Source organism: Mitosporidium daphniae (genome assembly GCF_000760515.2).
Source record: "Mitosporidium daphniae strain UGP3 chromosome Unknown contig-2, whole genome shotgun sequence".
Taxonomy (NCBI): domain Eukaryota; kingdom Fungi; phylum Microsporidia; genus Mitosporidium; species Mitosporidium daphniae.
The window spans coordinates 1-12,720 of NW_013546511.1; the positions used below are offsets into that span (position 1 = coordinate 1).

General features: G+C 41.7%; 5 protein-coding genes across 5 annotated transcripts; 3 read left to right on the plus strand and 2 right to left on the minus strand.

Annotated features, from left to right (window-relative positions):
* Positions 1–223: 223 nt before the first annotated feature.
* Positions 224–2,803, plus strand: DI09_2p10 (uncharacterized protein; the record flags this gene model as incomplete). The annotated part of the gene is made up of 4 exons (XM_013382653.1): positions 224–517; positions 765–2,274; positions 2,325–2,410; positions 2,462–2,803. Coding segments are annotated over 4 exons (2,232 nt in total), but the record flags the coding sequence as incomplete, so codon positions are not given.
* Positions 2,804–2,934: 131 nt separating this feature from the next.
* On the plus strand, positions 2,935–3,696 carry DI09_2p20 (uncharacterized protein; the record flags this gene model as incomplete). The annotated part of the gene is made up of 1 exon (XM_013382654.1): positions 2,935–3,696. One exon carries the CDS (start codon positions 2,935–2,937, stop codon positions 3,694–3,696), a length of 762 nt encoding a protein of 253 aa, XP_013238108.1.
* Positions 3,697–4,258: 562 nt separating this feature from the next.
* On the minus strand, positions 4,259–5,831 carry DI09_2p30 (uncharacterized protein; the record flags this gene model as incomplete). The annotated part of the gene is made up of 2 exons (XM_013382655.1): positions 4,259–5,711; positions 5,737–5,831. 2 exons carry the CDS (start codon positions 5,829–5,831, stop codon positions 4,259–4,261), a joined length of 1,548 nt encoding a protein of 515 aa, XP_013238109.1.
* A 517-nt stretch (positions 5,832–6,348) lies between these two features.
* Positions 6,349–9,677, plus strand: DI09_2p40 (EMB-4-like protein; the record flags this gene model as incomplete). The annotated part of the gene is made up of 4 exons (XM_013382656.1): positions 6,349–8,869; positions 8,952–9,011; positions 9,062–9,108; positions 9,159–9,677. The coding sequence occupies 4 exons, from the start codon at positions 6,349–6,351 to the stop codon at positions 9,675–9,677; spliced, it is 3,147 nt and encodes a 1,048-aa protein (XP_013238110.1).
* A 150-nt stretch (positions 9,678–9,827) lies between these two features.
* Positions 9,828–11,748, minus strand: DI09_2p50 (xenotropic and polytropic retrovirus receptor 1-like protein; the record flags this gene model as incomplete). The annotated part of the gene is made up of 3 exons (XM_013382657.1): positions 9,828–10,150; positions 10,472–11,131; positions 11,268–11,748. The coding sequence occupies 3 exons, from the start codon at positions 11,746–11,748 to the stop codon at positions 9,828–9,830; spliced, it is 1,464 nt and encodes a 487-aa protein (XP_013238111.1).
* Positions 11,749–12,720: the final 972 nt, after the last annotated feature.

The window sequence follows — 12,720 nt, forward strand, 5'->3', positions numbered from 1 at the left end:
CCTGCCAGAGCAGTGGCATTTCATCCTCAAGGTTCATGGATCGCAGCGATTAGCGAGTATATAATCAATATTTCCTGATTCTAGTACACTTGAGCTTCATCTTGCAAATATTGTTGAGGATCGGTCAAGCCTTAAAGCAATAGCTCATGAATATATGATCAAAGCGATCGCGTTTCATCCTAATAGAGATATTTTGGTATATATTTGACAAAATTACCCATAGGCATCTATTGACTCGTCTGGGTCAATAAAGTTGTGGGATGTGTCCACAGAGAATTTAGAATCTGCTGTGCGAACAGTTTCGCTTTTAGACATAGATTTTCCTTCGCCCATATATGCTGGACTCACTCCTGAATATCGAAAGTTGCTTGTTTCCCCCACTGAACGGCTATTTATTTCTTGGAGACTACCTGATGGAAATTTCCTTGCAATACCTTCAAACGATTCTATCCAAATTTATTCTTTAATAGACAACAAATTTACATACTGTAATAGTCTTTTTGGGGGACACACTAAGGTTGGTTATGAAGATATTAATTAAATTCTTTAGAGAGTTACATATGTTGAATGGTCCCCTTGTGGCACATGTTTGGCTTCAATTTCTGTCGATAAAAAGCTAATCGTTTGGCGGTTTTTTGATGAGAGCTCTACAAAAAATTATTCAATGGGGCTAATTCTCGAGTTGGAGGAAGTTCCAACAGGGCTTGTCTGGATGCCTAATCAGATGAGTTTACTATTAGTATTTTAGCTCAAATTAACATTAGATCGATGAATCTGGAAGTTTTATGTATATTCCTATTGTTTTAAACCCCTTGAGTAAGGCTTCTGAAAATAAGAATGGCCAATTAGCTTCTATTGAATCGGCCGTTCCAGATGTACCTATAGCTCGTCATAAAAGAAAAAATACAATTTCAGAAGAAGTGGATGAAAATAATGGTATGGATGCCGACAAGGAAGCTAAAGCCTTACCCTCAACAACATATACAAACCCTAAAACTAAAAAGACCTCACAGCCTATAGAATCATCAGATGAAGAAATGGCTGCTCTTGATGAGTTTGCAGATGACCATGAGTTTGATGATGATATGGAAGAGGCAGGGGAAGAAGAAGAGGTAGAAGACGGCTTAACTGATCACGAAGAAGAAGAGGACTATAAAGATAATTTGGAAAATATAGTTGAACTTCAAGGAAGGCGGCTCGCTAAGCCATTCAAGAGCGTCAGTACATTTAGCCTTCCCTCAATTCCTGTGCTGCAACCCGGCTCGACTCCAATTATTGAGAAGCGGAGATTTTTGGCCTGGAATTCCATTGGATGGATTACCGTACTCTATGACGAAGATAGCGATGATCTGGGGACCATTGATATTGGGTTTAATGATCATTCTGCTATGAAACCGGTCCATTTTGTAGATTATGTTGGATATCATTTCGGTGCCCTTTCCAAAAAAGGCGCTTTTTTTGCCTCTAAATATAAGTCAAGAAATCCTTTCAAAAATGAAGTGCAGGCCAAGCCTTCCTCACTATATTACCTTCCATTTTTGTCTTGGGCACCCAAGTCTGAATGGAGAGCTGAATTAAGTGAATCAGAGAGTGTTTTGGCTATAGCATGCACGGATGATTATTCAGTAGTAGCAACTGATTTACTTTATATCCATATTTATTCATTGGGGGGCATTCAGCTTTTTCTATTTTCGATTCCTGAACCCATTGTATCTCTCGTCGCAGAGGGTAATATCCTTTTTTCCATTTTTGGAAGGTTCTCGGATATCACAACACAAAGATTATCGTTTTCTATATTTGATTTGAAGGAGCAGCGAGATATCCCTATATCCAATAGATTATTGCCTCTCTCTTCACCAGATTCCTCAAGCAACGCCATTAAATTTAGGTCTCTTGTTAGTTCTGGTGATCCAGTTTCCGTTGTTTGGACTGGATTCGTTGATAACCTCTGTATACCTTCATTTATGGACTCTTGCGGCATCGTTCGAGCTCTATTTTCCGAGTCTGGTTGGCAATGGGTTCCTATTCTTGATTGTTACAAACAAGTTATGGGAAATTCCAATCCCGATACTGCGACTGGTGTTAAAATGAATTTATTCCCAGTGAGTCTGGATGAAAATAACATGCTTGTTGCCATGATGAAAGGGGATGATCCTTGGCCTGCTGTATTTCCAAAGCCTGTAATCAAAGAGCTAGCCATATATCCACCATCCCCACTTGGTAGGATTGACTTTGAGATAGAAAAAAAGTACACTTATGGAATCATTAATAATGGTATAGGTTCTTCGTTACATCTTTATTTAAAAAAAAACATTCTCCCACAGCGTATGGAAATGTAGATGGCGTTCTTCCCTCAAAAAGGCGTGCAGAAAATTCCAAATTGGATAAGCTTTTGTTTGAACTGCTAAAGGTACGTACTCTTATGTCTTTATCGCAATAGAAAGCTATTGATGGAAGTAAGCTCTCACTTGCCCTGGAGATATGTTCCCTTTTCCATTTGGAAAAATCCTTTGACTTTGCAATTCAATTGACAAGTGCTTCACATCTAGTTGATCTTTCCAGAAGAATTAAAGAAGTAAAATTGAAGAGATTTTCCACCGATTCTTGTGTAGAAAATGAGACTGACAGAAATACTGACATTCATACTTCCGTGTCACAGCTCCTCATCCAGAGAGACCAAGGTTCAGCCACTTTCCAAAGCAAAAATTCATCCAGCTTCATGAATAGCATTTTGGAGGATCCCCGAACGCATGAAAACCACACAAAAACCTCAATCAAAGATTTTAGCGATACCTTCCGCTAATTAAATAAACTTGTTTCTCGACGAATGGCTTTAAAACTGCCTTTTAGACGCCCCGTCCGTCTTTTCTTAAAATTTAGCAAACTTTATCATATTGTGTCATCCCTATAAAGAGGCCAAGATGACTTGAAAAAATGATGGCTCCCAGTTGCAAGAAATCATTGGTTCAAAAGCGGGCTTTAATTGTTTTAACGAATATCTCAAAGCTTCCGGGGAAAGATGCTGCTGATGTTTGCTTTACTGGGTTTGATGCAAGAGCTGTTGCTCACTTATGGAGCTTGCTTAAAGTAAGAAATTTTTATCAAATTGACTACTGCACCCCGGAAGGGGGCCCGGCACCTCTTGATCCGAGATCTGCAGATGAAAGCAAAGATGACCCAATAGTCCAATCATTTCTTCAGAATAAGACATTAGTAGATACGTTTCAAGATACAATGTCTGCAAAAAGCATCGTAGAAAGTATGACAGAATACTCTCTGATTGGGCTCGTTGGGGCGCACGGGGCCCTCATAGATGTTGCCGCCTCTCAAGATATTGCCAAATTAGTGACAATCGTATACGAACAGAATGGCCTTATATGCGCCATAGGTCACGGGCTTTGTGGAGCATTATGCTCTCAAACCTCATTAACCTCGTTCCCAGGAATTCCGCTTCTCAAAGAAAAAAAAGTGACCTCTTCCACACGCTCAGAGGATGAACAGCAGACGGCGCATGTGCCCTTTTTTCTTGATGAGAGACTAATGGCACTGGGCGCATGGGTTCTCAATAAAGGCCCCTTTGAGATAAACGTATGCATTGACTATGGCAATGACGAAACCGGAAAAATTGTCACTGGACAAAATACAGCCTCTGTGCCCGCTTGGATTGAACTAATAGAGACTTTGATTATTCAATGATCATTTAAAATAAATTAGCAAACATGATGACATCAGGAGATGGTAAGAACATTCATGAAACATGAGCTAGATCATCTATCTACATGATAGCACAGATGCATCTCTGTTTGTATTCGTCAAGATTTCAACCCATTTTATTATACCGTTAGGTTGGTAATTTTGAGTTGCAACCCTAACTTGTGCTTATGGAGGACCATCTGTTCCGCCTGCTTCTTATAGATGTCGTACTAGAGTCCGTGGTGAAAACCATTTGGGAAGATGATCCTCACATGCGTTCTAAAAATATACACATTCCCATGTTCTCAAACATTTCAGATTCAACGCAGAAACAGACCCGGTGTCCTAAGTGCCAGCGCATCGTCGCTGTACTCAGATTTGCCCCTCATTTGGAAAAGTGCCTCGGGATGGGACGCCAGGCGGCCTTATCGAAGCCCCTTGTTCACAAGTGAATCATAATCGAATATGATACTGCATTTAAGCGGGGCACCACTTGGTCGAGAAAATATCCTAGACCAACCATTAAATCAATCAATTTGAAAATAACATTTTATTGAAAGAGACACTACTTTGAGAGGATAATCTCTCCATATGGTCTTTGCTGTTGGGCTGTGATAGCGCCCAAAGACGTTAATCTTAGCACTTGATAGAAGCTTATGGCAACGTCTCTACGTGTTCTGCAGTGTTCAGAAAGGACTGTATTTAAAGATAAAGAGGGTCCGGAAAAATTATTCAAAATCTGTTCTAGCTTTTCACAGTAAGAGTCGCCACCTTGCAAAGTTTGTGTGAGATTAAGCTTTTCAGCAGCTGGTGATATGGAGCTTACGATTGATGCAAATTGATCCAGGGATGAGATATTGCCTATCTCTTGGATCTCTGCACAAAAACCCTCGCTTGGGTCTTCTGCTGGAGAAGAATCAGCAACATGTAGTTCTCGTTGGGTAGCTTCTGAAATATCATCAATCATATCCAAGTTGGTCAAACCAATCGGAGTAGAAGACCTTTGAGGAATTTCATTATCTGCCAGCGTGGAAAAAGCGTCGATTTTTGGCGAACTAGCCTTGCAAGAAATTTTTGATTCAAAATCCAACATTGAAATATCAGGATGGTCGTGGAAGCCCGTTCCAAGAGCAAGTAACTCGCTTAAAAATGAATCTACTTGTTTAATCGGAAGGATAAGGTCGACGGTCAAGCTTTCTATACTCCGGAGCGTATCACTGGCCCCCTTTAACTGCAGTTGGATAGTTGTGGAGGGTAGTTCCGTAGTTAGGTCCATATTTACCAGAAGATGAGCTTTTCGCTCTCCCAAAGGAATACCAAACGTAGTCTTTGATGTTGATGAAGGGGCATTACTCCCCTTGTGGCGCTTGCGGATCCGCCCGTCAGAATTTTCAGCAGAAGATTCAGAAATGTCTGACGGATCGACGGATCCACCGAAGGTAAGGATCTTGGCAATCTCTGAAATTACATCTGGAGATCCGAGAATTCGAGTGGCTTCGATCGGACTAGGCACTGCAAACATAGCTGCAGGATCACCTTGAGAAGTAAAGGATACTTCTTTTATGGGGGTTGACTGAGCCGCCTGAAGGGGAGAAAAGGAAATCTCTTTGTCTGGATGAAAAAAGTCTAATTGTTGGCCATCATCTCCAAAAAGCAATGGCTCTTTAATTTCTTCCCCGAGGGTATTGAGCGGTGAAGAAGGTATTTGGGATTTTCGAACAATTTCTACGTTCGACAGATGTTCATCGTTTTCAAAAGAAGCGCCAAAGAGCGTCCTATCAAGAGAAAGCTTTGGATTCACCAGAAGAGGCTCGTCAAATTGCTTCATTGGGGTGCATTGGAAGAGTGTCTGTGGAGAAACAGTATTTATTTCCAATCCTTGCCCAAAATCGCCTCCCATATGGAACGAAAAGAGATCATCAAACAAGCGCAGGTCCTTGGTTGGTGTTGCTAGTTTAAGAGCACTTTCTGGAATGTGTAAATCTGTCCCTCGTAGCTCTTCAATTTCGGTAGGCATCCTGTGATAAAAAAGATTGATTTTACTGTATAGAAAGAGGTGGTCGCCACATTGCAGCTAAGTCAGAAAGAAGATCTTGTGTTTGGATTTGCTGCGCCTCTATTGTTATCGACTCCTTCATAACGCTGATTGTAGAAACGGGGGCATGTTCCTTACCCATGCTGGAGCCCTAAAAAAAGGGAATATGCTTGTACTATTGAAAGCCTTGAGATGACCTCTGTGCAGTCCTCTAAAAGATATCGGGTTTTTCTAAGAAATATGCGAACAAGTCCCAAAAGTAGCTGTCCCTTCAACCTAAGCGCCATTGGCGGTAGGGACCCGCCAGAGCTGGCGCTGGTCTCCATCATCGATTTCAGAAGCGAACCCACCGCAGCAGGAATATCTGTAGAAATCACAAGCGACCGAGAAAGCTTTTTTTCCATATGAGCGGCTAGCCATAGCGTAGCCAGGGGTCCTGAGTGTTACCGAAATTGGGATACCTTTTTTACTTAGAACCGTGTCTGAAAAGAACATTCGTGATGGTGCTGTTGTTTACAATTGGCAGTTCACAATTGCAATTAAATTGCAGTACATACTTTTCTAAATCAAATTTGGGTTAAGGTAAAAAAGTTAAATTTTATTGAGATAATATTCCCCGCATGCATTCCAATGGCACTGTCCGGAGACAGTCTTTTCCTTGTCTCTCCACCGCAATTGGCTTTCCAATTTTTGTAGGCCACTCCACTCCGGTACAGATATTAATAGATCGCTTATGGCCATCTCTTGGTCCTTCCACTTCTCAAAAGACTCTGCTCGAAATGGTCTCTCTTCTTAATACACAGTGGCTTTGTGACCCATCAATACAATGGCTTCCATTTTTGGCGTGTGATTGGCGGACATTACTTGATGCTGTTAGTTTTCTTTCGCAGGGCGAATTGTCTGTGCAAATAATCAAATTTTGGAAGTTCGTAGTGGTCGCATCTAGAGAAATGAAGGTCATATATGATGCGATTTCTTTCAAGGATCTCTTACAAATATTGGTCAAGTCGTACCTAAAGTGTATTGAATCTCCGATTTCGATGGTTGCAGAACATCTTCTTGATTTATTCGTTATCTATCTTAATATTTATTCGGCATCCGAATTCCTTGATCTTGCCCTCGTTGCATATTCCCGGTGTTCCGTTCTTTGGGGCTCTTCTGAGATATTTAAGGACCTACTTCTAGCCTTTTCAATGAAATTCCAACATCCCGCCACCCCGGTGAAATTGCAACAGGCTGCTTTTAGGCTGTTGCCTCGAGCGATTGAACCTACCGATCGGCGTCTTATGGAGGCTCTAGCTTTTGGAGAGCATCCAGATCTTTGTGCACTATCACCTTCTCTTTTGAAGGCCTTAGTTTTCGAGTTTTTTCCGGAAACCCTCACCCTCCCACCATCGCCATCCTCCTTGCTTTTGGCATCGTTTTTATTGCCTCCTCAAAAGAGAGACGGTTCTTTGCACTCTATCCCAACATATCCCAATGAACGGGAGATTTTCGCCACAGACGGAGATAGCGACACCATTCTGTCTGCATCTTTTTTTACACCCTTGCTTGCATGTTCAAATCGGATTTATTTGCCTTCGCTTGCAGATGTTTTCTACTCGAAAGAATATTTTTCAAGGACGCTTTCCATTCAAAGGGTTGACCTGGCTCAAGAACTTAAGCTTGAGCTTTTGGATATAGCCAAACGACTCGCTCCGGCTCCTCCACGTTGGGCAAGGATGGGCTGCTGGCTCGCTCCTGGCTCTCCGTCGCTCATGGAAGTTTCTGGGTGTGCACTTGGTGAATTTCTCCCTGCTTGGATTTCTCTTTCACTTGAAATTATTCTTCCTCCTCTCTCTGATGTTGTAGATGAATGGGAATCGCTCAAAAAAGGCGATCTTTTATTTATGATGCATTTGAAATCAAGCGTCGAGATTTTAGCAGTCAAGGCCTGTGAATTTGAAGGCTTCCTTTCTTCGGATGGAAGGGTCCTCGAGTCCCTTGGCGGGTTTAAAAGGAAAAGGCTTGCCGAATCAACAAGCGGCGAGCATCGCATTCTTGTCGTCCGGGTGTATCCAGAAAACGTTGAAGAAGGAAACCAGTTTAAATTCAACGTTCTCGTTCGCCGAGACCCAAAATGTGCGCCCTTTAAATTTTTCTTAAAGGCATTGAAGCGCCAAGCTGTTAGCGAGAAGAGTATACCTATTTTGCAAAATCATTTTAGAGAATTTACACCGGAAGGTAACATGGAAATGGCAGTCGCCCCTTCTGCTCTTTCCATTGCTCTTAATACTGTGGATAAGCCTGTTGTGATTTTAGGACCCCCAGGGTCTGGAAAGACTCGAGCTGCCGCTGAAATCGCGGTATCAATGTACAACCGAGATGAAAATGCAAAAATTCTTCTCATTACTCACAACCATGCTACACTTGATCTTCTTTTAAAACGTCTCGTTGATATGGTAGACTTTTCTTTCGAACATTCCACAGGTTTATCACTGGTGTCCATGAGGCCCTCCCATTTTGTTCGACTGGGGGTATCTAATTCTTTTGCTACAGATTCTTCCTCCCCTCTTACCGCTTCTGGGCGGCTTGCGCTGATTGAGGAAAGAAGAGTTGAGCTTTTAAATTTAGTCGATCAAATGGCCAAATCTTTGGGGCTAGATGCTGCTGACCATGGAGCAACTTGCGACAGTGCGGAGACCTTTTTCCTGACCCTGCTACCTTTGGAGATAAAATCCGATCCATATGTGGTGTCTCTATTTTCTGAACTACGCCGACTACGTCCTCTTGAAGTGCTGCCATCTCAGAATGAGCGAGTAAGATACCTTTTAGCCCACGAGGCTAGAATTGTTGCTGCAACAATTTCTCAATTGATCAAATCTAGTGAGCTGCGAGATCTTCCTCTCAAAAACTTTTTCACCATCATCGTTGACAATGCTTGTGCAATTTTAGATTCAGAACTGTCTCTCATTGCTTCATTATTTGAAAGTCGCCAGCTGATTTTGATTGGAGACCATATGATGCTACCTCCTGTCACTCGTTCACCTATCATCAGCGAACATATTGGCGCTGAACGTTCTCTCTATGCTAACCTTATCAGGAGATATGAGGGTGGAGCGATTCCGATTACCGATCAATCGGCAATATCCATTCTTCCTTGTAAGTGGCGGTGTAGGGAAGAGATCGCTGCTCTTTTTGCATGGAGATATGCTCGCTTCGCGAATTCTTTACCAAAAAATAGCCACCCTGCTAGCTACGCCATTGAAGTTTCGACGGCTTTTGGTTTTGCAGAAAACAAGGGGTAAGATCTCGGCATTTATTTTAGGTTTTCGCATACATTTCAATGGATAGATGTCGAGCGGCAAACTTCTCAACATGGTTGGGGCGAATCTGAACCGGTTCCAAATTATTTCCAGGTACCTTTCTGTGCAGAATTAACGTTTTGTAGAACATCGATGAGGCCGAATATGCCGTGGCAATATTCAAATACATGATCAAAATTGGTTATGACCCCAGCTCGATCTCCATACTGGCAATGTATAATGGACAGAAGGATTTGATTTCGGATATCCTGAAACAAAAATCCACAATTATGCCCAAAGAGGTTTCCTCTGTGGATCATTATCAAGGGCTTTCAAACGACTTTATAATACTGTCAATGGTGCGAACCAGGCGACTGGGTCATACGCAAGATCTCCGGAGATGGATAACCTCAATCTCAAGATGCAGACTGGGCTTATATGTGTTGGGAAATTGGAAGCTTTTCAATGGAGCAGCGCAGGAGGGAATTGTGGCATTTGGACCTTCTCTTGAAATCTTTGCAGAGAAGCCACTATCTCTTGTGATAAAACCTCAGGAGGATGAGATTACAATATCAAATGCTTTGCAATTAGACTCCATAACTCTCCGCACGGGGAACGACCCCCAACCATCTGCATCGGATGACGATGAGGACGAAGATGATTAATCAATAAAGTTAACGTCCCGATGGCTGAAAACCCCAAAGTCTCTTGCACAATTAAAAGACCACCGCACGCCGGGATGGAATTTGCAAATTTATAATAATAACGCGGTACTTTTTGTCAAGTTGTATACAAAATAATGGCTTTATCCATGCTCATGTGTGGGGGAATAGATCGGCTTCATTGGATGAAATTTCAGGGATCACTATAGGAGGAGATATCCCGAATTCCTCAGCCGTATGCATAACTTTAAACTCTCCACAGTTGTTCAGGTGCTCATGCTCGAGCCGAAAAAGAGCCCAAAGAGATCTCCTAACGACCTCCCCAAATGCAACCATTGATATGATCCATGGATTGAAAGCAGGTATGGTCCAACTAAACCGAAGGGCAGCGTTGGCAAAGATCAGCAAATAATAGGGAAATCTCCTTCCACCGCCAACCAATAACCCTTTTTTTCGAAGCAGAAATGTGCCACTTGCTTGCAATGCGAATCCCCAATCCATAACCATGTCCCAATAAAGAGAAAATAATGTTGAAAGCAAAGAAAACACGACCCTAAACGCATAAAAAAGCATCGACTAACCAAATGCACCAAAGCCATTGCGATGGTGAGGTTGGAAACACCGAAAATATGGTAGCAAGCAATGCAAGCGAATACTTCAATGCATTCAAAAGATGAATCTTTGATTTGCTTACATTTTCATCCAAGTACCGACGAAGAGATTGTAAAATTCGGAACGTGGGAGGAATTGCTATCAGCAAAATCAGCGCTATTTTGTAATTGAGAGAGCTAGCCCACAATTCTTTGATGGACGAGATATTTGGGTTCTAAAAGCAAATGTTAAAATATGGCTCTCTACCTGGTATAATGTAAATATCAAAACCGGCACACGAAAAACAATTCCAAGACTCATAAGTGCATCTCCAAAGAAGAAATGCCTAAACCTAATGGGCCCTCTGAGAAGCGAAAAAATACTTTCGCTAAAAAGGCGGATCACATATGTGCGAGCGGATGAATAAAAACGAATTGGGAACGCTATTACAGTCAACACTACCAAATATGAAAGGAACAACGCCGTCATCAAGCTAATTTTGGAGAGCATAATCAACCCGAAAATAACGATAAAAGTGATAAAGGAGAGCAATTCTGCTCTCTGCGGTACTGAGAGTGTGTCTCTGGGGTCTAACTGGAAAATAAATCCATAAGAGATATGAGAAAACGAACAATAAAGCTCAACAATCAGAAATCCCCAAAATAGAGCCAATGGCAAACCTACGGAAAGGAAGGAAAGAAGCAAAAATATTTGATCATTGAAAAAAGTGGTTGCAAAGACGAACAGAAGGACGCAGGAGGCGCCCAAATAAAAGCCCCCCATAAATGAAGAGCGATGATGAAGTCTTCCTCCAAGATAATGGATATCGGAAGGAAGTCGAAGCGCTAGCATCGCCATATGCCTGTCTCCGGAAGCAAAATGGGACGTATAAATATTCTAAATGTTAAACGCGCATCATTTTGTACCTCCAGTTCTAAGATAAGCTCGTTAAGCAGCGGTTGTGTGGAAAAAATTCTGCGTTTCCCAAGAGCCTCCATAAACGTAGCCGTATATGATCTATAGGTGACCTATGCGTAAATGCAAGGCCAAGTACCTTGTCAAACTTTTTTATAATTTTACGAAACCCAATCTTGTTTAGACGTCTATATGCCCCTAGAAGTAAGAAGCCTCTATACATCTCAAGATATGCTCTTCGTAGCTGTTCAATGCGTTTCCGAGACGTGCTGATAGAACTCTCCCTCAACGCCAGCTGAAGAGAAAGCTTTGATTGGCGAAACTCTTCTTCTTTTTCAGAGTAAAATGTATCTACTTTGATGAGTTCCTTTTCGAGTTGAGACAAGAAGATTTGCTCCTTTAAGGAAAGAGGCGAATAGTTTGAAATAGAAGAAGAAAGATCGGGAGAAGAATCTGGGCGCAAAGAGTACGGGACCTGCTTCAAAAGAACCTTGAGCGAGTTGTAGTCAATGTACATACTCTGCCACTCATTAATGGCCTCCCGTTTTAGTTGTTCTCCAAATTTCATACCCTTGAAATGAAAATATTCCCAAAAATGTTACATAACCTAAAGTGCATCAATAAAAATTTACAAATTGGACTGCAGTCCAATCTGGTCCTCGACAATCCATAAAAATTAACGCCATCTTCAACATTGCATTTTGCTGCCAAATTACACATTTGCAGATCTGATGATCAGGAAACAAAAAAGAAGCCCACTCAAAAATAGCGTCGCTGAACGACTAGATGCAGCTCTTTACTTGGAAATAATCAATCGCGTATCTAGGAGGGCCCACGCAGCATAAGATTTATAGAAAAATGATCATTAGATTTACTAATGTGCTAGTAAACGATTTAAATAAAGGTTTTCAGATATTTCAACTCTTTCAATATCTCGGAAATGGTTTCCAAACGAAGCCGATATCTTTTCAATCTTCAGGTTATCTAGACGTTTCTTCCCGATTTCGAAACTTACTTGGTTGCTCCACATGCCGGTTTCATATTTTCAATCTCATTCAATGATGAGACCGTTTTTCCGTTGCTCTAATTATCGGGATAGCATTTACAATATTCAGCCCATTTTATATGGCATACCTAGCTATTAGCTGCTGCCATTCAGATTAATATCCCGAATTTGGGCTTTGAAATTTTAATTTTAATCGTGGCATCGGTTTAGTGCTCACGGCCATACAAAGGCGTTTACATTTTAATTTGTTGAGCTCATTAATCCGATTTTTTGAATTTTATGCTTCCATATCGGAATGAAGAGGTACCACCTCGGCATGCGCCCAGTAGATCTCCAACGGCTCCCGGAACGTCGCCAGCATTATTATCAACGCCGGAATTGGCTTCATCCGCATCAATGCCTGGCTCGCCATCGTGGATGCCTTCCGAGTCGGGCGATGAAGAGACTGGTTCCAATACTCATTCATTAATAACGTTAACAGGTTCGATTCCTGAGTCGCACGAAAATGAAATGCTCATTTCTTTAAAAAATCGA